The 27,543-nt window shown below is 38.9% G+C and overlaps 1 protein-coding gene across 2 annotated transcripts in view; it reads left to right on the plus strand.

Moving 5' to 3' along the window:
- The first annotated feature begins 4,041 nt into the window (after nucleotides 1-4,041).
- PKNOX1 (PBX/knotted 1 homeobox 1) overlaps nucleotides 4,042-27,543 on the plus strand; it is a 43,024-nt gene continuing 19,522 nt past the window's right edge. The window contains exons 1-5 of one of the 2 annotated variants that reach the window (XM_054390494.1): nucleotides 4,042-4,087; nucleotides 14,909-14,992; nucleotides 19,225-19,327; nucleotides 21,953-22,080; nucleotides 23,457-23,628. In XM_054390494.1, coding sequence (XP_054246469.1) covers nucleotides 19,277-19,327; nucleotides 21,953-22,080; nucleotides 23,457-23,628 — 351 coding nt within the window. In that variant the 5' untranslated portion in view covers nucleotides 4,042-4,087; nucleotides 14,909-14,992; nucleotides 19,225-19,276. Of the gene's footprint in view, nucleotides 4,088-11,462; nucleotides 11,501-14,908; nucleotides 14,993-19,224; nucleotides 19,328-21,952; nucleotides 22,081-23,456; nucleotides 23,629-27,543 lie in introns of those variants that run through there. The other variant, XM_054390502.1, reaches the window with a different exon arrangement.

Consider the following 27,543-nt stretch of genomic DNA (forward strand, 5'->3'; position numbering starts at 1 on the left):
CACACAGTTGTAATAGTCAGAACTTGGAAATTATTAAAGGATGTCAGAGTAAGCCTAATTTGCCTAGCAACTGTACATGGGATACAGTTTTTGCCCTCCGATACATTTACACAATCCTACTATCACTAAATTGCAACTGAAATTGTGTTTCAGAGAGAGGACGTTTTTCTTAATTTGGTAAGATGGGACCTTTGTACCTTAGTGTTTGCAAATATTTGGTCCAACTGTGAGCAATGCTCTTAATATCCAGGACTGTTGACAGTAACCAAGTTGAGATCCTGTGCATACCTGTGCATGCTTTAAGTAATGAGCTATACTTAATAAGTGTATTTGATACGTATAATACAACAGAAGTTTGAGTATCTGGAGTATTCTGTTATTTGCAGTTACAAGCCTAAATACTACAGAATTTCACTTTTATGTACTGGTAATTTGCAACTAGAAAATATTAAAATGGCATCACATTCACCCTGGCATGTAGCTTTTGCTCTTTTAGAAAAAAAAAAATTAAACACAGCCCTCTCACTGTTGCATTTAAATGTGTACACCCATACCAATGGAAGTTCATAGCGTAAAACTGCATCAGTTAGGTAATAATCCTTATAAAGTATAGTATGGAGAATTTCAGCATGATTACTGTCTTCTGTCTTGTGTATTGGACCATTGTCTTTTTGCAGAACTGATGAGGGACAAAGCAGCTTCTTTGGGCAATTAGTGGGGAAAGAAAGAAATAAAGAAAAGGGTACCTATCCTTTCCCCTTTTGCTTTTGTTTATTTGCCTTTGAATCACTCTTCTCAGTTACTTCTTCATACTTTTCCCCTGCTGCTCCTCTCCTCCCATCTCTATTTTCCAAATGTTGAAGGCTTCCCTCTGAAGCACTGTAATTTTTAGTGCTTCTTTTATATCTTCATATCCTAAAATCATTTCAGCCATGATATTTTAAAAATTAAACTTAGCTTTCAACCCTGCAGAGGCTGTATCAGAAAGAACTCAAAATATAAGGAAAAGCAATGACCAGTCAGTGATTGGGAATAGTGCATCAAGTGAGTTTAGAGATAAACAGTTGAAAGGCACAAGTTAGATCAAGAGTGACTTTTAGGTTGCTTTCCTATGGAAATGATGTTTACATGGTAATGTCACGCTGGTACAGGTATATTTGGTGGTGTATCCATGTTGTTTAATAACATTTGAATCTAGTGACTTAATCCAGACAGGATTAAAGCTGTTAGGGAAAGTTTGCAGCGGGAGCTTTTAGGCAACAGCATTCATTGCTAAAGAGGGACCTTATATACATCACAACTTTGGAAGATATTTCAGTTAAATCTTGCACCTTAGACCCTAAAGTTAACAAACCATGATGCACAAACATGGGGAACCAGGCTTTCTTAATTCTACTGGCTGGGAGTATCATCCTTTAAATTCAAGGGATTATTTAGAACATTTATTAATATACTGAAAAGCATAAGAAGCTGAGGAGAGTAAAGGATGGAGCAACCTTAATTACAAAGGAGACCAAGGGATGGGATTACTGGGTTGTGGGGAAGGCAGCAGATGAGGAATTTCTATACCTGTTGTGTTTGAGGGAGTAGCTGGGGAAGAGAAAGTGGTAGGCAGGAAGAAAAGAAAAAACAAAGGGAAGCAGGAGGAGAGGGGGAAATCCAGGTTGGAAAGAAAAGTGTTGAAGTTCATTGGGAAAGGAATTAAACAAAAACTAAATTAGTTTGAATTTAGTCTGTACTTTCTTAGAAGAAATCAGTGAACTATCCAAAGAAGTACAGGGAAGGCAGAAGGACAAAAAAAAGAATTTACAAGGAGAATCACATCTGAAGAAGAGGCAGGTCTGGGCATGGGAGCTACTTAATTTTAAGCACTGTTTAGTAATGTGTCATTAATGAATGTGTCAGAGATAATGCGAGAGATGAAACTTGGGGTAGAAGAAGCCAGCCTGGCCACAGGAACTCTATTAGAGGTGTTGTTAAACAGGACAAGAGCAGAAATAGAGAAAGAAGCTTTTGTGAATAAGACAAACTAAGAGCTGTATTATTAAAAAAAAAAAAAATCTTGTTTGTGTAAGCCATTCACACGGACTTTGAGACCTGATTCAGACATCCGAGCATTATGGATTAGCATAGTTCATTTTCCTTCTGACTCTCTGCTAGGTGTACAAGCCCAACATCCATACAGTTTTGTCTATACAGGGGAAAAAAGGCTCGAAAATGAACTCCTGTAATGGCTCCAGGCAGTCTAGGGAGAGGATGAAATGACTGTTTTGTCAGTGGACAAATGGTGGCAGTGTGCACAGAGTGACTTAAGATTCCTGAAGAACAAGAGCAACTGCGTTGGCTGAGCAGAGTCCTGACACAGTAGTTATGCTCAGCAGAGTGAAAGCAGACCTGACTCGCAGAAATATTTAAGTAGCCATTTCTAGTGCCAGACTGTTAGCCAGATCTTAAGTGGCATGGACCAGGAAAGTGTTGTATCAAACTAGGCAGCTTGTTACTGTTATACTGGCAGCAAGAGTAGCATGGACCTTGAAAAATGCAGGGCATTCCCAGTTTACCAAAGTAAAGGATAATAGAGTAAGATTCCCAGGTGGAACTAGAGAGGAACTACAAAACCTGAAACTAAACCTGATTGAGTTTTGAGCTGAGCTTCCTAAGATGAGATTTGCTCTGTATATATCAGCTTCTTCCCCCTCCTTGATAATCTTTGCCCCCAGGGAGAGGCTGCTAAAACAATCTTTCTGATATTTTAAGAATGAAGAGCTAGGGAGAGATGATAAATCATCTCAGTGACCCAACAGAAAGATTCAAGTCCATTTGCACATCAGAGCCTACAAGAGAGGAACCTTTAAAATGTCCAAATAGCAGAATGTCTAAGCAATAATGCAACTGTCTGTCACAAACCACATTTCTCCCATTCTCCTGCTCCTTGCTCATGAATGCTTTAGGGAAGCCGGGCATATATAAGAGGGATAAAACATGAGGGAAGCATTGTTGTAGTGATGTTTTTTCCAAGTGGAGAAAAGAAGTAGAGTTTCAGAAAAAAAAAACCAAACCAAACCAAAAAAAAACAACCAACATCTGTACCCAGCACCATTATTTTGGGTCACAGAAGGACCTCAGGGCAGGATCCTGAGGTCCTGGGAACATAGTGGTTGAAGTCGAGGGTCCACCCTCACTAAGAGCCTGCATTGGGACCAACGTTTGGAAGAAGACAGGACAGGTTTAGAGGAGGAAGACTAACACCATGGCAAAGGACCTGCCGAGCAGTTTCTCCAGGCAGTTGCACCACACATAAGGTGGAAGTGATGCCCCTGCGTTTTTGGGACGCGCACCTGTACAGCCTTCGGGGAGGCTTCCAGTGAAGCTCCCGAATGCTTCCACTCAGACTCCCAAGACTCGCGGTTTCCTGGGAGTGGAGGGTGAAACCCCGCTCACCCTAGGCGGCTCCACCACCCTCCCCGAGGGGCACCTGACCCTGGGCCGGCTGTAACGCACAAGCCAAGGGCAGGCGGCTGAGGCAGGGGACACCCCCCTCAAACCCCTCAGAGCCCCCCACGGACCGTGCCAGGCGAGACAAGAACCCCCTGAGGCGGTGAGGCGGCCCCACGATTCTTCCCAGCGGGTAGCGGATGAGGAGGAGAGGCGAGAGCCTCACAGCCGCATCCCTATCCTCCCGTCTACTTGGTATCGCCCTCTCCCCCGACCCGAGAAGTGGTTTTAGCTCCCTCGGGTCGGAGGCGGGGAAGGGGGCGTGACCGGGACCGGCTTGGGCTTCCCCGCCTCCTTCATCCATATTCATTAGCGCGAGCCCGCAGACACCCGCGGAGGGAGGCGGGGTGCGGTTGCCCCGCCCCCGCCGCTACATCGACGGGGCGGTGCGACCGCGCGCCACCTCCCTACGCCGGCGCGCGCTCCGCCCCGCGCGGTGAATATTGATGAGGCGTGATGCGCGGCGTGGTGTCGTCTCGAGCTGCGCAGCCGGCGATTGGCCGAGGGCGTGTGTGCGCGGTGACGCGTGTCGCGGCGGTGCGGGTCCCGATTGCTGCAGCCGCTTGTCAGTGTGACGAAGATTGGCACCCAGGTAAGCGCTGTCACTCAAACCCGCTCCCAGCCAGCCAGCCAGCCATCCATCACGGCGCGCCCGCCGCCGCCGGCGGCCGGGCCTAGGCGTACCACCAGACCGGGGAGGGAGGCGGGGTGGGGGGGGTAGTGGTTGGGGAAGGAGCTAGGGGAGAGGAAGGGGGGCGAGAACGCGGAACAGCGGGGAGGGGGCACCCGCACTCCGCAGCTCACCCAGAGGGGGGTTAGGGGCGGTGGCGGGCAGGCGCGGGGAGGGGAAGGAGGGGGGGTGAAGAGCGAGGAAAATTCTGGAACGGCCGCCGTGTAACCGTTGTCTGTCGGGGGCGCGCGCCATCGGGGGCGCGCAGGCGCCGCGTGCGCGCGCGTGGTCAGGGGAGACGGGGCGAGAGGGGAGCGCGGCCGCTGCTCGGCGCCGCGCGGAAGGGACGCGGCGGCGGCCGCGAGGAGGAGGAGGGAGAGGAGGCGACGGGAGGGGTGGAGGCAACGTGATATTTAAAGGGCCAGCGCCGTGTTGGCAGGCGTTCCTTGTGGGGGCTGGGGGGCGGGCAGGGGTTCTCGGGGGTCTGCCGCGCCCCCGCCTCTTCTTGCCGCCGTGCTGTTGACCCAGCCCAGCCCGTGAAGGCCTCGCTTGTGGCGGGGCTCAAACCGCCGCAGCAGCTGCCTTCCCTCCGCACCTGCCCCGGCGCGGCCGGGTGCGGCGAGGATTGGCGGGGGGGATGGAGGAGGCGGGGGGGGGTGCAGACAGCAGTTGGTCGCAGCGACTGTTCTTGGGCCCTGTGCCGGCGCCGTGGGCGCCAGCGGGGGTGGGGTGGTGACCCCCAGATGCTGCCTCTGGTGCTGTTTCGGTGGCGGAGCGGTCCGACAGAACCCGGCCTGCCCCCTGGGAGAGCAGGAGCTGGCACGCCTTCGGCTGTGCGTCGCCCCCCTTCGGCCCCGGCTCTTATTCATAGAAAGCAGATTCAGTTAGCGGTAGGCACTTGGGGCAATATGCGCAGCTCTGGCGTGAGGTGGTTTCTCTTGATTTTTTTTTTTTTTTTTAATTTTTTGACTTTTTTTTTTTATTTATTACGTGACCTCATTGTCTCTTGGCTCAGTTACAAATAGAGGCTTCTTGACACCTAGACCGAGGCTTCTTGAGTGTTTACATAGCCGCAATTAGGAGCTGAAACTTGACATTGCCCAGAGGCCCTGCTTATGATGTGTGTAAACAATAATAAATCAAGTGCTGGTTTTATCCTGAAATACTGCCTCAATTAACCACATGTCCCGGGTCTCTGTGGAGCAGTCGATAGCTTTCCCTCGCTCCCACAACACCAGCCGTATGGACCAGGTTCATCAGCAATATAAGTAGCTAGCACATCTATGTGATGCTTATCACAGTCTTCCTTTTTTTGTTTCTTAAATATTTTCTGTTGTCCTACATGGGAATACGTAATGTAATGAGACATAGTACTTTTATTTTTTTAAACTCGTCTGCTGCAGTTTGTGACACCTTTTTGTCAGTTACATCTAAGTAAATTACTAACATGGTTTTGAGAGGGAAAAGGAGACTGGATCAGGTATTAGGCCCTTAGAAATTATTTTTTTATGCCATACAATGAAGAGTTTTTTTGTTTGTTTGTCACACACAATTAAGAGCTATCTAGGCAACATGCAGTTGTTTGGTGGTTTTTTTCGTCCCTACCCCTATTTGGAATAGAAAGCATGCATGCCATTAAACAAACCACAGGAATATGGAGATGGACAATATGTTCTGGTCTGCGATTTTGGAAAACACTTCAGCCAGCATCCTTTGGAGGATAGCAGGATCATTGTATGCAAAATGTGTCATCTATTTGTTAAAAAAGCTAAAGAATTAATTCATAGTATTTACAAAAACATGCACTTACAGTTCATTCATAATGCTATTCATAATTTTATTCTAGAGCATCCTCTGCAGAGTTTCACCAAAGTAGATTGCTTGATTAGGGGAACTGTAACAACTATAGCTTAAGAAATTTATGTTACTCACTATTCTCCATACCATAAATACACTTACAGGTTGTTCCCTTTCCTCTATGGAATATAAACTGTTTACAGCCTGCTTGTGCTGTGGAGTTATATCCTTTTAGTTATGTGTAGTTAAAGTGATTCAGCCTCAGCAGCTGGATAAGCACTGAAGCCTTGTTTAAGAATTTAGGGTCCTGGTTAGTCCTTGTTAGCTGTATGTACAAGTTTTATGGATTGTACTGAACCAGGAAACAAGCTGGTGTGATTTTAGAAGAAATCTTTCTCTGTATTTCCAGACCGTGTCATTGGTAGAGTATCAAGCAACAGCAAATGCATTTTCTAAGTAGCTCTGTAAAACAAAATTGCAGAATTATCATTTTTGTGAGTCTCTGTGTAGCCACAGATAATTACTGTATTTGTCAAAAACTTGTGAGGGAGAAACCTGAAAATTTTTGCATTTAGTCTGAAGAAGCAGTTTCACACATCTTAGTATGCAGGTTTGGGTTTTTTTAAACTATCCAAAATAAGTTAACATTATTTTTACCCTGTGTTCTACCTTGAGTTTATTTTATGAAGTGTATTTCTTATTATTTTTTTATTGTCAAATATTACCGTTTTAACGTGTTTTCTTGTTGTCTTTTGATTTTCTTGTCATTTTATGAAGTATTCACAGAAAACTTCAGAGTAGGTTTCACTGTTTTCTTAAGCTTTGGTTAAGTCGTGAAATGCATAGCTCCATTTAACTTCATTCGCAGGGTAAAGATAGGCAGTGAACTGCTACTGCACTGCACTGAGACTTTGATTCAGTTTATTCTCATGGATTTCCTGATCGATTCTGGGGCGTGCTTTTTCTTTAATCTGTGTCTGTGTATCCTCTACATAAATTGAGTACTAATACCTGTGTTATATCTGAAGTGGGTCTTGCTATTGTGTAGTTAATGTGCTTTGCTGGACTGTAATTAATTTTGTTACTATGTGCTAATAGAAAAACTTGAGAATTGAAACTTTCTCTGTGTTACTGTTGTTATTGTTGGTTGGGGATTTATTTTGTTTGGAAATTCCACTTCAGAATGTAAAATGTTAGTCTAATACTAAACTTACAGCCTTGATTTGTACTCAATCAAGATGCAATTTTAAAGATTCAGATTATTTTTTGAGTGTAAAAATAACGCTTTAAAACCAAGTCCTTGCAGTCTTCTATTAATGCAGCAGAAAGGAGTTTAGACTGAAAGAAATACACACTTGTTCTAAACACTTCAGTCTTATAAAATGAGTATGTCTTCTAGAAGCTGTATTTTCCTCGTGCTTTTCCCTGTAGTGTAAAAACAGTGCTGTAATAAAGTCATCATAATTCTGATTGCTACCACGGCAAGTTTAGAAGTGCTTAGGAGCAGTTCAATTTCCCGGAAAAGAGAAACTCTTTTGCTGTTATTAAGCCTTGTACTAATCGCCAAGGGTGAATGATCCTCAGCACCACTGCTGTGATGATAGAACTGCTTGTTCTAATGCCTCTGTTAATGTCCCAAACGAAGGGAGATGTAGTCCAAATTGTATTTTAGGATATTATGTAGTGGTCTAGGAGCCAAATTTACTTCTGCAAAAGTGGCACGTGCAAAAGCTTAAAGCAGACTAATATTTTCATTTTGGTGTAAGTAAGACTGAATTTTTTTGTGTGTGTGTGTGAAACTTAACATTCAAAAGTGTTATTTCTCCCTTGCAGCAGCTAATTGCTTCAGTTTCAATTGTTAAAAGATCATCAAGCTTACAAATATCAAGTCTTGCGGTGGGGGAGGTATTTTACCACTACTTAATTCTGTACAAAATATAAAATGACTTACTGTTCTTCCAAGAGCAAGGAAGAATGCTGCTGATAGAGTTCTTTCCTTTACCTACTTGGTACCAGATACTACTGAAGTATTATATTTGGGCTAGTATAACTCTCCCCAAGACAGCTGAATGCTGGAGTGTTCACATTTGTCGGCAGGTTCTTTACTTTGTTCCATAAGATTGTTTTGAGTCTTAACTGTGGAACATAGTTACGATGAAACAAAATTGAGGGCGGGGTAGAAAATAATACCACTGCGAATCTGGAAACACCAATCGTTGTTGTTAACAGCACTGACATGCTTTTATAAACTTGGTAAAGGGCAACAGCTTGGTTCCCCTGCCAGCAGCGTGGGCGTATCAAATTGTGTATGGTACTGAAGGGGAAAAAGGAAGACGATGCGAGAAGTAGAAATAAAATTTAGGTCTGGTTGTCACATACTTGTGTATCATCCTTTATATGAACATGCTTATTTGTTATTGATATAGCAGTCATTCCAGTCATGATGTTCTTTTTTTTCTACATATGAGTATAGAAGAGGTATTTGCTGTTAAAAAGAAAGGCTACTTAAGTATTCAGGCAGTAAAAAAAAAGGTATTTTTTGAAAATGGGAGCTAACTGACGGTGGTCAATGTGTACTGTCCCTTACCCTGCTATACCTGTGGGGCCTCTTATGCAGCTGACAGCAAATTCAGGCAAAAATGTAGAATATTGTGGTGTACTGAAAGAAAGATCCTTTTTTTTTTTTTTAAAGTCACTAAATTTTAAATTATATTTTGTTTATGAGCTTCTGGAATTGTCTGTTTTTTCTTGAGGACAGAGGAAGTTAGGAAATACGGTTATACTTCACATCCTTCTCAGCTTTTTTTCCTAATGGCATAGCAAACAAAACAAAGGGAAAAGGTTATTATAATACTTATTACTGAAAAATAATGTCCAAGTCTTTTATATTAAAAAGAAATAGAGGCAATTGTAGAACAGAAATTGGGGCTTAATACATGTTTAACATGCCTAGAGAGTAGGGGAATGAAAACATGCCATGTTGTATGTTTTTATAAGTGAAAAACTTGAACTTCCAGCTCAGTCTATCATTGCTTAGTAACATGTTCTAGCCCATTTTTGTGTGTTCTGAGCCGAGATAGTAACAGTGCCAGGAGTTAGTTTACCTGATTATATTTTTTTTTACTTCAAGATGTTGCTTTCAATAGTGTTATTTTGTAGTCATGCTGAAATTTGCCATAATGAATGTGTTCAGTCAGGGTATATTCTGAAAACTTTAAGCTAAAATGACTGAAGATTTTGAAAATTACTTAGAGAAAGGAAATATGTTCATTTAAAGGGAGGTGGAACTCTAGTTTAGCTAATTTAAGAGTATTACAACACCAGAGTTCTGGAATTCATCATTGGAGAGATGAGAGGGGAAGAGAATGTAAGGATTCACACAGAGCATATGACTCTTCCTTGGGAAACTTCAACAAATTATAAGCTCTTGAGAAACTGGTTCATGCATGTTACTTGGCAAATATTTATTAGGTAAATTATCTGAATATTCCATGTAACATGAGTATCTTCTGTCTGTTGGTCCTTGCATGTCACCTGACTGTGCAGTCATCTTCTGGACCAAGTAGTTAAGCATGGTGCACCCCACAGGAGTAGGTGATGGGTAAGTTTAATCCTAAATAGTCTTTCTCTATGCTTCTCCTCCAACCCCAGAATGCCTAGGCAGCAGTCTTACTTGTGGAGGGATGAAGACTGGCATTTGGGAAGAGGTGGGGGAGAGAGATTGAAGCTTGGTGGAAATGCAGTAGGCCTGGAACCTGAAAAGGATGGTACTAGTAAAATTACAAATGATCAGAAGTGGAGGGGACAAGAGGTGAGAAAGAGGACAATCCATACATTGTTCTGGAGAGAACAATGGAGAAGGGCAGTACCTGGCTGAAGACCAGAGAGAAAATTGATAGAAAAGTAAGGGAGCACAAAGACTTAGCAGCAGGAACAGAAGTGGCTAGAATGTGGCACGTCTTCCTCACAAAAAATAGTTGAATTGATTGCTTCTAGTTCACTGTTACTAAAGAGCTGTGGACTAAGTGGAGCAGGAAAGGAAGAATTTCTATTAAATCATTATTTGAAAAGAAACTAGTAGCAAAACAAAGTTGTTTATGTTTGACCAAATACTAGAATCCAAAGAGGGAATATTCTGGAGAAGTTACTAACCAACTGGAACCTGATTTGATGAAGGGTTGCATGACCAAGATTTTGTGTTGCTTTAGTTTGTTCGGTTAGTCTAAGTTAATGTGTGGTTCGTTGACAGAGTTATTTCTGGAGCTGTAAAAGACATAGAAACAATTGACAATGGAACATCTTAATCTTGATGAAGTGTTTAAATGCCAAAAAGGTGTAGAGGGGATTTTCGTATGCATTGAACAGCTGAAGTCCATTTTAAATGCATTTAATAGTTAAGACTCTTCCTTCAGCTATGCTTTAGTAACATTAGGAATTCAGTCTTTCATAGAAAGAATCATTAGAAACTTTAATGGTTTTATAATAAATGCTGGAAAACTTACATATACTTACATAAACTGCTTGCTAACACTGTACCATATTCAATAGCAATAAAGGCATAGTGAGACTGGTGGTTATTCTGCATCTTCTCTATGAAACCACAAAGTATAAATACAAAACAAGATTAATTTCAGTCATAGTTTATTGGCTGCTGATACAAGTAATGATTAAAATAGGATTTCCTGTTGCTTTGGTTTAATTTGCCTGGAAGAATATGAAAAAATGTGTGTCTCTAGAAGCAAAAGATTTCACTCCCTGCTTGTGTGGATAGTCCAAAGGCTTCAATGGCAAAGGAGCTGAGTTTTGTCTAGCACATATGCAAACTTGTTGTTTATTCATGTGGGGGAATATGAAGGGTGGAGTTCCCTCTCTGCAATTGTTTTTGAAAAAGTAATTAAATGTTATTAAGTAGGAAATTTTTACCAGAATCAGTTCCAGCTGTAGAATTGCTGGTACATGTCCTCTGGTATGTAAGGGCATTTTGGTAGTCTTTCTAATGCAGTCCTCTTACCACGATGGCAGCAAGGCAGATAATATGTTGCCTTCTTGATTTTGGGTCTAAAATATTACAACGACAGCATATTGGGTAAATACTGTCCTGTAACAAGTAGATGTATTGAAGATTGCTAGGATTCAGAAGCAAGAACCGTAAGTCCTTGAGTTTGCAGTGTTAAAAATACGGGAATCTTCATTTACTATGTGAATATTAGGGATGGAAGAGGGAGTGATGGGAAATGGTTTTGCTCCTCATATTGTAATCCCTTGGGAGTCTTGGAGCAGTTAAAGGTGTTTTTTTTTCCCCCAAGTTTTGTTTTCCTTTTCCCAAAATTTCTGTTTAATCTCCTTAGTTCCTTACAATTACTTTGTGAAGCTAATAAAGCAGAGTCAAATTACAGTGTGAAACGGGTAGGGGAAACTGAGATGCTTTTAATAGTTAGAAGAATGAGTTTTTCATTTTGCAGAAGGTGGAAGAGCAACCTGAGGATTTCCTTCTGCAGTGCCAAGAGTACCTGGAGACAGGATACCTAGCATACTGAGGTGACATTATTTCAGGACTAGACTGGATAGGATTTCTCATCTTTTTAAGAAACACTGTGGTAAATTGATGATCACATGAACCATGGTTATGCATGCTTCCCAAGAAATATACTGGTGTAAACAAAAAGGATGCATGAAGAATTAAGGAGATGAAGTTCTTCACAAGACCCATATGCTCTTAATTTGACTTTAGTTGTGCCTTGAGGAATTTGTATTGCCTTACAAGTCTTTAATAACCATTTTATCAGTTACTGCATAGGTAATGTTAGCTTGTAAATTGGCATGTTTTTATAACACCTTTTTCATATTTGATACCTGCAAATAGGAGAATTTACAGAATTCATTTAGAATACTGAAAGCAGAGTTTGCACAATTAATTACTAAAGGAATGCAAATCTTTTCTTGAAATGGTTTGGTTGGTTTGCTTCATGACATTGTGTGATGATGCTTGGAAGATAGTTTGTGTTATAAATAGTTTGGCTTGTTGAATTCTAAGATGGGGTGATGGGAAAACAAGATTCTATGAAAGGTTAATGGGCCAACAAGGCAGTATGTATAGTGTTGGAGAGGTGTTGCTGGATAAAGTCAGTGTTACATGGTATATATGCTGAAAATTCTCCAGGCAAAGAAAGGATGATGGTAGCTTGTAGCATATTTCTGAAGAAATTTAACTTCAGTGGTAGATTTCAATTTACTTAAAGTATAATACGTTTTTTTATGTGATCTCATATTCATCAAGATTAATATATAAATAACTTTATTGCACCACCAAACAATAAAGGGAAAAAAGTGAAACAAAGTAAATCTTATTTTACTGTAGCTGAAGATTGGTTTTGTGACTTTTTAGGGCTTGTCTTCCAAGGAAATTGACAGGCATAGCTGTTGTGTAAGAACTATTTAGCTGCATCTGTATGGTACAGCTCCTTGAGGGTGGTACTGTATTCCTGAACAGGAACACCATCTTTGTAAAAGTATAATATTCTAAATAATGACTATGCTTTATGAGTGCATAAGATAGAGGAAATGGAAGACACCTTGCTGTTGAATGAGGAACATGTTTTTACTGAGCACAGTTTTAATAAACTTGTGTACATTTACTTCACACCGATTTGTTTGTCTTAATTTTACTGAGAGGTAGAATGAATCCCTGATGGCATCTTGTCATATATACTGTACATATTGGTTCATTATTATTATTGTTTGAATCTATAAAAATAGAAACATATCTTAATGCCTATTATATTTGTATGCCTGAATGTATGCATAGGTCTTGTTTCTTAGTAGCTGAAGTGCAAAATGAGAGAAGACTGAAAAGGGAATTCTATGCTTGAATGAACAAGGTCATGTTTTACTTTGTAGTAAAAACTTTAATCGTGATGTACTTTAAGTGACAAAGCAAGTTGCCCTTGCTTTTGGTTTCATCATTATGTTATTATAATAAAGAAAATACCTGACTTTATAGCTTGTCTGCAAGAGGAATAAAAGGAAGAAACAAATTGGCAGTAGCAATTCCAAGTTCAGGCTCCACAGTGTCTTGGTGTTTTCCCCGTCCTTTAATAGGTCTATTTCCTCCCTGTTCCTGCCCACACTGAGATGTGTGAGAGAATATAACATGCAAGCTCAGATCTTTCTTGTTTTCTTGCCTGGTAGAAGTTTTAGTGTAGGCTCTAGTCTTAATTGCTGTCAGGTGTCTCTTGCAAGAAGGCAATATGACCGCCATGTCCCCTGGCTCCTTCTAAGCTAAAGCTTTTCCTCTGCAGTATCTTTCACTGGGCCTGCATTTTTTTGCAGTACATCTTTCTTTCTGCCTTTGATCTCTCATACACTGTATAGAAACTTGACTATTTCCAGAGTTTCAACTGATGGCTTTGCAGGCAAGGACTACTTCTTCATACACTAAGTGTTTTTGACTGGCCAGGTCTAGCAGCAATGCCACAATCACTTCTTGCTGCAGTTGTTAATGAATGAAGGGAGCAGGTTTTTCAGATTTGCAATGAGGAAATAGTCCCTCTTTATGTCTGAGCAGAGTCAAGGAATAATTGATCCAATTTATCTGTCAGTGATCTGCATTTGGAAGATGCTATGAATAGTGAGAAATCCTCTATTTGAAAATAGCCCAGTCAGTGGTGGGTAAAAATTACTACCAAAATTACAGAAGATAAATGGTGTGCAAAAAAAAATATAGGAGTAAGAGGGTACACTTGCAAAATGAAGGTAGTTCAAAAATGAGAAAAACTCATGGTTTTGGGACATAGCTCTTTGACAATTTAAGAGAAAGTGTTAAGAAGTTGTGATTCTTAAGAAGTTGACGTCATTTGTCCCATGCGACTTCAAGACCAGGTAGATCACTTTGGATTGAAGCTCTTTCTAGCTCAGTATTTATTTAATCTGTAACCAATGGGTGAAGTTTAAATATCTTGCAACTCTTCAGAGTATCTTCCCTGCTCTTTCAGAGATAGCTAGTTGGCAAAACCAGGAATATAAGAACTTTATGAGAAACAGAGACAATCTGATCGAGATCTCAAATGTGTGTTTAGCCATTGTATCATTTCAGGTGGTCTTTGTGCAACATCAGTGTCTGGAACTTCCCTTGAGATAGTTTAGCAGGCTTTAAAAATGCTTTTCAGCAGTTGTATTTTCTAAATACATTTTCACAGTCTTTGCTGCTTTGCTTTCACACTTGTTAATACTTTTTTAAAAGTAGCTTTAATAGATCAAACAGATGCTATTAAATATAATTAAAGTAATTTTAAGTGGTGTTTTTTTGAAAGCTTTTAAAAATTGCCAAGTAATCCTGTAGCAGAACCCATCTTCACAGAATACATGATCCTAACAATGGTTTGAACCCCTTCCTATAGTCTTAAGTTTTACCATGTAGTAGATTACTTGATCATAGCCATGATTAGAATGCATTCCATGGTAAAATCAAAGCATGATTATGAGGAAGATGTAAATTTTAAAAAGACTTTCACCTTTCTTGGTTTCATGTCAAATTTTTAGAACACTGATGAGTTATTCCTATTTGCATTTCATAGTTTTATTCTGGGCATGTATCTTGTCTAGTCTAACCAGACAGGCACTTAGTCAAAAAGTGAAATAGTTGAACAGTAAGCAAGTTAGCATTTGAAATGTGGCCTTCTGTTAAAAGTGTCAACAAAGACAAAGGAATATTGATAGTTAAAGGAATAAGATGAGGAAAAGTTCGAATAATAGCATAGGATAATGGGTGTGTTAGAGAGTATTACAAATGCAACAAAAAATTATTTGCAAAATGTGCAAAATCCTGTCAGTTTAGTTAAAACTGGGGAGGGAACCACAAAATAAACCAAAATATTTTCTTTAATCATATTCAGTCTTAGAAAGTACATTCTGTTTTGTTGTTTCATGAACATTTCTGTTGTTCTTTAGGTTGCTGTCCTCTACATTTATACGTCAGTGGGATAACTCTGCTGGAACACGATCATGTCATCTTCAACCCATTGATGGAAAGGGGTGAGCAGCTTTCTCATGGCCAGTATTTTTGTCTCCCTTAGAAAGCACTGTCCCTTGGAAGCAAATACCTATGTATTTTGTTGAAAAGCCAATTCTAGATGATTATCATATGTCAGTTGGGCTTGCCATTTTGATTTTTTTGTTTGACTTTTTATTTGAATATAAGGATGTATGCTACAGAGCAAGAGTCAGGACTAAAGGTCAATAAGAATGAACAAACAGCCATGCTGAGACTGTCTGTCCTCCATTTCTCTCTGAAGAACTTCAAAGGAATGTGTATGGGGAAAATGAGAAGGAGCACTTAGCTGTTAACAAGACTGTTGGGTAGTTTCTTCACAACCCTAAGACAGTTAGTGGTTAGTTTATGCCTTGAAGCATAACTATTTATATCTCTTATAAACATCTGTTGTAGTTTGTGTATGTTAAAAATGATATTACTGAACTCCAACAGTTTACTTGCACCTTATGTTAATATTACTGGGTGGTCCCTTTGCTCTTACTTGTGAAGGAGTAAGTAGAGCAGGTGAGGAGTGATGTATGTTAAGTGATCACTTTGTGTATGTTTCATCTCACTTTTAATCTGTTCTTAGATACTCCTTAACTTGCACAAAGTCTCCATACTTCTAATTATGATTACTCCTCTTAATTTAGCTTCTTTTCTACTCTATGTGAGTTTCATACTTCTTTTTGCTAAAGGCTAGGCTGGAATTTCTTTCTGTTTTTCAGAACACAGAGTCCCCTTTCACCACAGATATCAATGGAGATACTGAAGGCAATTTATGCGTCATCTTAAAAACTTCCTTGGGTTTTTCTCACACTTTGCCTTCAAAATAAATAAAACAAGAACAATAGAATTCTGAAACATGAAACGAGTGGCTGGCTGTCTCAAGCCTCTGCTTATTTTTGTTATTTGTTACTCTTTGAATATGACACAAATGTGCAGTTTTCCTTTTACTCAGTTTTATTTTTATTAACAAAGAATAATTGGTGTTTTTAAAGCTAGGTTGCCCAGAAGTCATATGTTCTTAGGCTCTTAGGCCGTATAGTATTTGGTATAGCTGTTCTGGTTAAAGATGGTCCTGCTGTGAGTTGGTAATCACCACACAAGAGCCAGAAATTACCACACTAATAGGTCAGCCAAGAGCAGGGGTTGTATGAGTGCACAGCAATTTGCTTCAGACAAAGTCAGCTGGTTTATATCATAGCCACCTTTAACAGTGAGTTGAACTAGCCTAGCTGACTTCATGTAAAAAGGATCAGAAATAATTCACATGTTCTGAGAGCTCAGTGGTAGAGCTGTGGAAGTAATTAGCTCTGGCAGGGTGGCAGTGATAAACATCTGGGAGCGATACCAGCTTCATCTAGCATCGTTGTTTGCAGAATGAACATCTGCTTAGGCTGCGTGTCTGCTAGCTAGAACTGGATGCTGTATTCTAAATTAGGTTGTAAAAGCCAAATGTGTAAATACCATTTCAGTTATTTTTCTTGAAGTTTAACGTAGTTTACTTCTTACTGCTACTGGATAATGAGGAGATATTTCTCTTTAGCGAACCACAGTAATTCCTTAGTTAATTGCTTCAATTTCAGCATGTGATTAGCTCAATTTGTTCTTCCTTGATTTGCAGTAGTTGTCTTCACTAAATCTCATCAGTTCCTATCTTGCCTAATCTTCTACTGTAATTATAAGTCAGATGGGAAGCACTGTAGAATCCTTTCCAGCTGGTCCCCTGGGAGAGAATAGGGCAAAAGTCCTTCTTGAAATCTATGGATCTAGCTCAAAGCTTTGCAGCTCTTTCTTCCTTTGTGCGGCCTGAGGGATTTCCCAATGTGGAATGTCTCTTCCTTATGGAAATCTGGAAGGAAGGGTTGGTCCAGCTTGTCCAGTTCTCCAGAAATTCTTTATTGTCTTCACCAGTTTACCAGGGTTATCTTTGTTTCTTCACTCTCCATGTTGTTCTTTGTGTCATTAGTATGATCTCACATCCTTGCTAACTCTTAAGATATTCTTCCTCTTCTGTGACTTTTTACCCCTTATTTCCTCATTTCTGACCAAGAAATTCATCTTTTTTCCACAGCCAAACAATTTTTTTAACAGCATTTTGTGACGAACTTCTTCAGCTTCTAAAACAGTCACCAAATAATGCTTACTCTGTCAAGCTGTTCAGTTATAATTCTATTTTGAGAGTAGTCTGTGCTCTGGATATTACAGTCAGAAATTAAATGTGTGCCTTTTGAGAAGGAAGTAAAGCAGCATTTTGCATGTGCCCACTCACTCTATAAGTACAGAAAGACACTACTGCCCCAGTTGTAAGCTACCATTTTCTGAAAGAAAATAAATGTTTAAACATAAGGCAAACACTTACTAGGCTGATGTTTTAGAATGTGTCCTCTTGAAGTATTTTGAAAGATGCCTCACTTTGCTATTGTGGCAAATGTTAATTTAAATGTAATGTAACTCATAATCACCAAAAAAGAAAAAGTACTTCTGAGAGTGAGTTCATTTATGTTATTTCCTTTACTTTGGTGGAGAAATCAGTAGTATTTTTGCTGTTTGAAGAAAAAGATGCTGATGTTCTATTAAAACAGATAGGCAAACTAGGCCTAGAAAATATTTTCTTTAAAGCTGTCAGAAAAATCTCTAAATGCAGTCTTTACTCATTTCATCTGCAGACTGTATTCTTAAGAAAAACGTACTTTATCATAGGAGTTCCCAAACAGTAGCCTAGCTTTTAGCTTGTATTCCACAAGCTGCTTAAGATGATATGTACATGTTGTCAATAGATAGAAACCTTTTCAGCTCTGCAAGCACATGCAGAATCAAGATTTGCTCGGTCTGCTCATATGTGTGGTTCCCAAGATGCTTTTGTCTGCATAAAATAGCATAGACTCCGAACAGTAACAGCTCCATTTCAGCCTGAGAACCTGAAAGTCAATAACCTGGTTTAAGGAAGCCATGCTTATGTCATCTTGGTGAACTTCCTTGGTCTTTAAAGCTTTTCTAGAAGTGAAAAGAAATGGCAGGAGTGCTTATGATAGAATCACTCTTTTAGTAGAAGCTGATGCAAAGTAAGGCTTGAGATCTGCCTTCTGAGGAGTTAGGATTGTCTCTGTGCCTGAAGGTGTTAAGGGAATCTTGACATTTGTCCTGTGTTTCCTAAATAAAACATTTACTTTGAGGCTGTTATAATCTGTAGGAGGAAATAATCCAGAAGGTAAAAATTGCTCTTCAATATGGTCATATATTGTAGTAGTATGCAATGTTGAAGGAAAGATTTGAAAATATTTGGAAAATCTTATGGTAATGTTTAATGGTTATAGTTCAAGGAGTTATGCCATTGCAGTTGTAATGCCTGCTAATCTGGCATGTATGAACTCTGTTGTGGTGCTATGCTAAATATTTTATTGGGTTTAGTTACTAGATGACTAACTTAAAAAGAAAGTTTAGCTCATCAGGGCACCAAACTCCAGTTCATGCTTAGAAGGAACAACATGCATAACACAAGGAAATCTATAAATCCTATTAAAATTATTTCCCAAAGTATCAAATGTCTCTGAAAATGAGACCTCTGAATTCCTGTGTCACTTCAGGAACTACATAATCACATGCTCCAGTTGTTTAAAAGGCGTTCGATACTGTTCTGTTCTTAGTTGAGCCTTAAATGATTTGGTTGGTAGATTACTGATGTCAGAAGTGATTTGAGGCTGGTTTCTAAAATTAATTTCAGGATATGAAATTCATACTCTTAAGAAGATATTCCTTAACACTTTGTACATTTAGTTCATTGGTTGTAGAGCATTATTATTTCAGTTACAATAATGCTCGATGTGTTGTTGGCTTTAAGACACAGAAACAAATCTTTGCTTGTTTCTACATTAGGGTAAGTTAGTTAAGTAGTGCAATGATTAAGTGTACTTGAAGATTGTGAAGGTAAAAGAATCTCAACCTCATTAAAAATTTTAGTTAAAATATAAAACTACACAATGAACTCTACCAATGAAACCACTTGCATTTTATGTTGTGGGTTTTTTTGGGTTTATTGATTTGGGCTTGTTGTGGATTTTGGGGTGGTTTGTGTGGTTGTTTTTTGTTCATTGGAGAGAAGATGCATGTGACTATCATTGTCAATAAACCCACTGATTTTTTTTGGGGGGAGGCATGCATAAATCTTTCATCTTTTCAAACTGAATTTGAAATGGTCACTTTTGTAACTGACTTTTGTTTTTTTTTTAAGAATATTTGTTCATGCTTATGATGATTTGAAGTAAACTTGTGTTTTATTAACCATGATGGCAACACAGACATTGAGTATAGACAACTATCAAGATGGACAACAGGTAGGTGTGTTTTAGTTTCTCTATGAACTAGCATAGTTAGCAAGAGAAAAGAAGCCTGCTTTGGCCTTTGTTTGTAAAACAAGATCTTGTGATAAGCTGCTATTCTTTAATAGTTGGGTGCTTACTAATGGCTTGGCTAATTCTTGTGTGGTTTTGCTTCACTTCTGGAAGAATGGTTAGATAAAGAATTTTCTTCCAAATCTACTGTAGATTGTTTGTGGACTCTAATGTTTCTATTTTTAGGAAAGTCAAATGGGCATCCTTAACGTGTATTTGAAATTTTGGTGGTGTTCTGTGTCTTCAGTTCCGATGGATAGGTGACATTGTCGTAGACATAAACTTGTTGATCTTGAGCAAGTGAAGGACAATTTTAGTTCTCTAGAATTACATGCTACTTTGACTACACTTAAATTTATGTATTGATGCTGCAGGCTGAAATTCATAGTCTTAAATTAGTTTCAATGAGATTATTGATTAAAATTGCTAGTGAGAGAGCTTGTCTGTAGGCTTCCAGTTTCATGCTTCAGTTAACAAATGGCTAGAGTAATGCAACATACTCAGGTGTGTCTGGTCGTGACGTTTCTTTTTTGTACAGCAGGCTGTATATTGCAACAGTTTGGTTGATAAATTAAAATACTGTTAACTTGGAGACAAGTCATGCAGTGGCCTGTGCTCTGAAGACCAATTTTTACATGACTATGCACCCCTAAGCAGTAAATACAACTACTTCTGTCAGCAGATGGCAACAGTGGCGAGCAGTCAGAAGAAAAACTGCAAAATTTCACATCTCTTACAAAACGATGTTTATCTGAATGCAATCTGGGATTACTGGTTTTTGTTGTTGCTTGGTTCTTCTGTTTTATTGTGATTTCTCTCTCCCCTCTCACCTACCTTACATCTTTATTCCTCCAGCAAATCCTTTCTATGCTGTGACATGTTAATGAAAGTAATAATGCGGGTTTATGAAGAAGAAATTAGGAGATTTTCTTTGTTTGTTTTGTGTTTTAAGCATTAAATGACCATGACAGACAGGTAAATGTGGATGCCTTCTGCTTTTGTAGTTTTGAAGGGCCCCAGAGAAAACAGCTTGCAATTTTAAGTGAGCTATTTCATCCTTCTAGTGATATAGAACCTTAACTGAATATGCTCTCTCCCTTCAGACTCTGCAGATGTGTGGCTAAACATTTTTAATCACTCGTATGAGTCGCCTGTTTTTATTTTGCTCCTCCTTCTTGTCATTAGCTAAGAAATTAGTTCATTAATTGCCTTTTTTTTTTTTTTTTTTTTATAAGCATTCTGGCTTAAAAGTCATGTGTGCTGGCTGTGGAAGCTTTTTGCAAGGCATTCTGCTCTGTTATGTAGGACAGACAGGCATTTTCTCAGTTTCTGGTTTTGCTAGGAGGTGGCTTGGCCCTAACATAATAAAGCACAAACCTTTTGATTCTCTCGGTTGTCTTGTTAGGCATAGTATAAATTCTTTTTGTTGTGTGGAAATACTATAAACACTGTCATAGCCAGGTTCTCTAATAACTTCTTGAGACCAGCTCTCTTTTTGGAGGGTTCCTGTGAGTGATGTGTTGCATACATCTCACAGGAAAAGATGGCAGAGGATTGAATTCTACATGCTTCCTTTCTGCAGGTGTCCATTCTGTCTGCCTGTGTCTCTCCTCTACCCAAGATAAAACTTAGTAGGGTTGAAGTACAAAAAAGATGACTGCAGTGGTTTCTTTTCTTTGTACAGATGTTACTAGTGCTTGAAGTGGAGAAAAGCAATGCGATTGGGTTGAGAGGCAGAAACTATGACTTTCAGAGGACAAGTTCCTTGAAGACCTTTTACTCTGAAAGGGTACTTAGCTGGAGGTGAAGGGAAAACCACTTTGAACACCTTCAAAGCACCTCAAGGACATTAGCAGGCTCTAGTGCAATTTTGGAGGTGCTCAGTAGAAGCCTGTGGCTCTATGTTGTTTTTCTATTTGTGGCAGATTGTGTAACTGCCTCTTAAGTGGATTTGTAGAAGCAGTTACTGCTCTCTTCTCTGGTAGCTGGATATTTCTAAAATAATTTGTTATTACAATATGTAAATTTATGTAATCAGGGTAAGTTCTGCTCCTCATAATTGAAAGATTGGAGGGATGCAGAATATTTCAGTTCTTTGTAAGAAAATGTGCACATTATGGACTAGAAAGACTTCAGGATCTCTTTTTCAGTATCTCCATATAATGTACAGAAAAGAAAATGTCTACAAACAGAAACTTTTGTTTCTGTTTTCATCCTAAAGGTATTTTATACAGGCATCCCCATACATTTTTTTTTTGAGGAAAAAAAAAATCCTATTTTTTGCTAGCTTATTCTAAAAATAGTTACTTCAGAGACAAAGTGCTTTTACAAGTTACTAGTTCTCATTTTGAAGCTGAGTTGAAACTTGAAGTGACCTTTACACTAGCCTTCAAAAAGTGTCAAGGATTAAAAGAGGTTTGTTGCTGCTATGCCCTTTTGGGTTAATGCCAAGTCATACGAACCTTCTGGCAATTTAGTAGCCCTTTGCATTGCTATTTCCTTAGAAAACAGTACACTTATTTTACATCAGGCATGCAGATTTACTTATAACTTATTCTTTTTCTACAGATGCAAGTTGTAACAGAGTTAAAAACTGAACAAGATCCCAACTGCTCTGAAACTGATGCGGAAGGGGTGAGTCCTGCCCCTGTAGAATCTCAAACTCCAATGGATGCAGACAAGCAGGCCATTTACAGGTAGTAATGGGCTTGTGTTTTGTCTTTTGAAGGGTAAAGAATAAAGGGCTTTGGTTTGGTTGGGTTTTTTTTTATTAATAATAACAAATATCGTAAAATCAGATAATCTCTTGACTGTCTCAGGAGTTTGCAGGGGAAGAATGAGATCAGGTGAGCGTCGTTGTCAGTCTTCTGTGAGTCTAGATGATCAGAAGACTGATTCTTCAGCCAAGGCAAAAAACCTTCCCTTTATTGTGGGATTCTTCAGTTTCAGCAGTTTTAAAAGATGGTCTAGATGGCTGCCTTTAAAGCAAAAGTGAAATTTAGAAAGCTATTCAGACTGCTGAACTATGGTCACTGTTCTACTATAGTTTTTATCTTTAATACAAGATTTTATTGTAATTAGGTTGATCTTTACTCCTTTTTATTTAGGGATAACAATGTATTGCCCAGTAATTAGCTCAAACTGGATTAACTGTTGATGTATTATTGCCTAATAATTAGCTCAAACTGGATTAAATGTTGATGTATAAACACGCTAATTTGAGATTTTCCAGTGTTAAGAGCTGTGCTAAGCAGGTCTTGATGAGGTTATGTGTTCTTTCACTTCAGGTGCTTTATAAAGATACAATTATTACCAGTTTGCAAGTTTGCAAGTAAAAAGACCAAACGAAACCAAAACCAACTAAAAAAAAAAACCCAAACAAACAAACAAAACATATGCAAAGAAACCCTAAAACAAAACCAAAAACAAAAGAACAACAAAAAACAAACCACCACCCCCCAAAAAAAAAAAAAACCAAAAAACCCCAAAATAACAACCAAACCAAAAACCTGAAGCAGAAAGATATATCTGCTCATTTACAGACTTAGACTAGGAAAATCATCTGCTCTGAGCATGATTTCATAGGAGGCCTCTGACTACAGATGGGATTTTTTTTCTCACTTCTATAACGTTATCTGTGATGTATGAATAAGGCCCACATTGAAAAATAATGAATTTTATCCATTGTTTTTTCATGATTTAAGACTTCATTCTTCCTATTTGTACATCCCATTCCTTATTTCTAATGCACTGTATTAATGTTATCTCTTGCCATTCAGTTACAGTGAATTAAATAGCTTTTCAGCTTGTGATTGTTCTTTTCTATTTAAGTATACATGTTTTACTGTTTACTTACTTCTACATTGTGTGGTAAATCAAACTAAAATAAAAAAAAACTGAAAAATAAACTTCCACTGTGTTTTGTTATAGCCAGTGGTGTTACTCAGTGTCTTCCAAGACTTACTTTGTTTCTTATATAAGTGACTGTCACCTAATGTGAGCTAGATGTCTTACTTTTCAGTTGTGTACACAAGTGGAAGTACTTACTCATGTATCCTAACTTCTATTCTAGGCACCCCCTATTTCCCCTGTTAGCACTATTATTTGAAAAATGTGAACAATCTACACAAGGCTCAGAAGGCACAACTTCTGCTAGTTTTGATGTAGATATTGAAAATTTTGTAAGGAAGCAAGAGAAAGAAGGAAAACCCTTTTTCTGTGAAGACCCAGAAACTGATAATTTGGTAAGCATAAGCTGTTTCTTTTGTTTCTGAAACAACCATAACATTTGTTTCTTCTAACTTCTGTTCTCAAATGGTGCTTATAGTTTCTCAAGTTTTTCTTTGTACAAGAGATTCTTCTTTATGTTAGTGCTGAGACACATTTTACACATTTTTAAAACAACTTCTGACCTGTTTTTTCTTTCTTATCTGTAAACTTAGACTCACCCCTTGACAGCTGTTTCTCATCCTAAACTGGCTAAGATCAGTGTATTAGAGATGAATACAAACAGATACTTGCCACACCCAGGTTGACTCCACAAATCAATTTTGGTGTCAAGTGTTTAACATATAGTTAGCAAAAGCATATAATCAGTGCAAGTTTTTTTCAGCTTTTTTTTTAATCAAGCTTCACCTAGTTAAGGTGAAGAAGAGCTGTTGTAAGATGAGCTTAGAAACTCTTCCACATATACAGTATTTTTCTTAAGTGTATACTTTAGGCTTCTGAAAGTGCTTCCGGTGGTGAAATTGTGATTTCCTCAGTCCCTTAGTCTCCCCAATTGAATCACATCTCTTGAAAACATCTCTACTGGCATGTTAGCTTCTAAACTGTCTACCTGCCTACATCTCTTGAGTCATGTTGCAACTAGATTTTGTCATATTCAAGAGGGTTAGAATTACAGAGGTTAAGTGTTTAGTGTTCATTTTTGAAATCCTGCTCCTTTAAGAGGACCCTATAATGGAACAAGTCATCATGCCCAAGCCTACCTCATAGCAGAAAAGGCTACTTAAAGTATGAAAGTTCACAAATAAAACAAAATGATGGGAGGTCATGAACAACAGAAATAGTAATGCTTTAAAGCCGGTATCTAAAAATATTTATGTGGGCAAATAATATCTTGTGTGGGAGGCTACATCTGGAGAAAATTCTTAAACAAAATCAAGGCTTAAACAAGAAACAAAACTGAGATGCTGCTTAGAATCAACAGCAGTGTTGCAGTGAACAGGAGGGGCACATACTGTAACACAATGGGGTCAATTCTAACTGCTTTTGCATAGCTTGATTTCTTTCCAAGCTTTTTATGACCATTTATTAGTTGACTTCAGTTCTGGGAGGATAGTATTTAAATAGTGTCATGGAAAATACAAGTACAAGAAGCTCTATGTATGATAGACCAGCATGAGAGTAAAGAAGGGTGAAGACAATCTATTCTAGAGTGAGGCAAGCATTTAGAGCTCTAGCTAGAAAGATATGAAAACTTACTTTCTTAGCTGCTTGTTACATCCTTTTAGCTGGAGAGTACAGCACCTAGGACTGAATCTTAATACATTGTGTCAATGATCTTAGTCTATGCAAATACAAAATCACCTTAGATTGAAAATTCTTCAAGGATAGGTCATATTAACACAAATTACTTTGCACTAATTCACTTGGAAGAGTACTTCTGGAAAGTTCTACAGCTTTTGACTATGGAGCTGTTTCTTACAGAAGCTTTTATTTTCAGTTTGGAAACACTTGGAGGTACAAATAAGGTTTTTGTGTTAGAAGGTGACCCAAAACAATGCCCCTCAGAGTGATGGGAAATGAGTTAAAGGAAGATGCATAGTATGATACATAATATGTTAGTTTATGAATGAAGACCAGCCATTGACCATTTTGACCAAAGTTACAACTAGAACAGAACTGAACACTCAAAATCACCATTTAGTATCTTAATTGTTAGATATTTGTGGGCAGATTTTGATACAGTTTACCTGAGAAATATTAATTGATACAGAGAGCAACTTAATTTTGTAAGTGCGAAGAAGCGTTGGCATACCTACTAAAGCAGCTCCATGAAAAAACCTTTTAACAAAATAATTGGTGTCACTGTAGAAATGAAAAATATAACATGAAAGAAGAAAAATAAAGGCATGGGGAAATAAACTATAGTTCTGTTCTTTAGCTGCTGTCCTAGTGTGAGCAGCAGGGGTATGAGGTGCTGTGATTTAGTTTTATTTTTTTGTTTTTAATGTAAGTAGTGTAATAATATATTTATAAAATATCATTGGTAAAATATAATGATTGTCTTATGTTTGTAAGCAGAAATAAGTACTTTAGAATGGTTTAAAATTAGATGGTCTGTCTGTGAAGAGAATGACTGTTCCATCACCATGCAGAAATCCTTGGAGACTGAGTGCCTTTGGTCCCAGCATTTTAGCATTTAGCACTTGGCAGATTCAGGGAGAAAAAGTGTATTATTGAGAGAAAAGTTGCTGAACACTTTAAAGAGCCATTAGTTTCTTAGAAAGACTAAATACCAGGCTTAAAATGGTGGTTTGTCACAGATGCTAACTTGCACATGTACAAAGTCTTGTGGGAACTTTGGTTGTTACAGAATGAATTGCACACAGAATTCCCCAAATACCATACCAATACCAGGACCTTCGACCCAGTTATCTAGAAAGCTGATGAGCAGGAATGTTTAAAATTTGGAATTGCTTCTTTATCTCATTCACTGTGTAATATGTTTGTGGTCTTGTTATTGCAATCAGCAAATTCGCATCTGATGTGCTGCGTGCACGTTGGATGAGAATTTGAAGACACCAATAAAATACTTCATGCCTCTTCAGAGAAAGACTTTTCTTGGACATACTTAGCTCTAAGAGTCATGAATCTCAAATTAGTTAGTTCTGCAGGTCTGCCTCAGGTTTTCTTCATTTGTAACTCTGATTTCAACAGAAATATGCTGTTTACCCTTATCACTCTGATCCTGATTTCTTCTCAGACGCACATCTGAGTTGTAATATTTGGAAGGTAGTAGTTCTGGCTCAGAGGATGAGGAAGGATGTGGTTTATCTTGACTTTAGTAAGGCTTTTTTAACATTGTCTTCCATAATGTTTTCATTAAAATTGATAATATAGGGACTAGATAAATGAGCAGTGAGATGGACTGCAAGCTGGATGAGCTGGGTTCAGAGGATTGTGGTCAATAACATGAAGTACAGTTAAAGGCTGGTCATAGGTAGTGGTCGATAGTAGCACCAATACTGTTCAACAACTTCATTAATGATCTGTATGATGGGACAGCATGTACCCTTGGCAAGTTTGCAGATGTTGCCAAAGTGGAAGGAGTGGCTGATGACTAGATGCCTGTGCCACCACTCGGAGATACGTTGTCACTTTTGTAGAAATTGGTATGTGGGAAACTGGAGTTCAACAAAGGGAAATGCCAAGGGAGGAATAATCCCTCATGCACCAGTACAGTCTGGGGGCCAGCAGCTGGAAATAGGCTTTGTGCCAAAGGACTTGACATTCTTAGTGGACACCAAACCAAATATGAAACAGGAATACATCCTTACAGCAAAAAAAAAATCAACATATTTGGGCTGTGTTAGGAAAAGTGTTGTCAGCAGGTCAAAGGGCACGGTCCTTTCCTTCTGCTTGACTCTGGTGAGAGGCATCTGGAGTGCTGATACCATTCTAGACTCCCCACTACGAGATGTAGACATACTGGAGTGAGTCCAGCAAAGGACCAAAAAGATAATTAGGGGACTAGAGCATCTCTCAAATGCTCGGTGAGCTGAGACTGTTTAATTTGCATCAGTGAAGGTTTGGTGGTGGGGGAGGAGGGGAGGCAATACCAAAGCATCCAAATACCTAATGGGAGAATAAAGAAGACAAAGACAAATTCTTATTGTTCTCTGTGGTGTCCAGTCAAAGGTCAAGAGGAAATGAATATAAGTTGAAAGAAAGGAATTTCCATAAGAAAAACATTCTCTCCATAAGGATGATTGAGTTGCCCAGAGAGACTGTAGTAATCTCCATCCTTGGAGACAGTCAGAAGCCAGCTGGACATGGCCCTGAGCAACCTGCTCTAACTGACCTTGTTTTGAGCAAAGGGATTGAGCAGAGGTCCCTTCCAGCCTCTCAATTACTCTGTTTTCTGTGATCCTTCA

Source organism: Indicator indicator, chromosome 1 (genome assembly GCF_027791375.1).
Source record: "Indicator indicator isolate 239-I01 chromosome 1, UM_Iind_1.1, whole genome shotgun sequence".
Taxonomy (NCBI): domain Eukaryota; kingdom Metazoa; phylum Chordata; class Aves; order Piciformes; family Indicatoridae; genus Indicator; species Indicator indicator.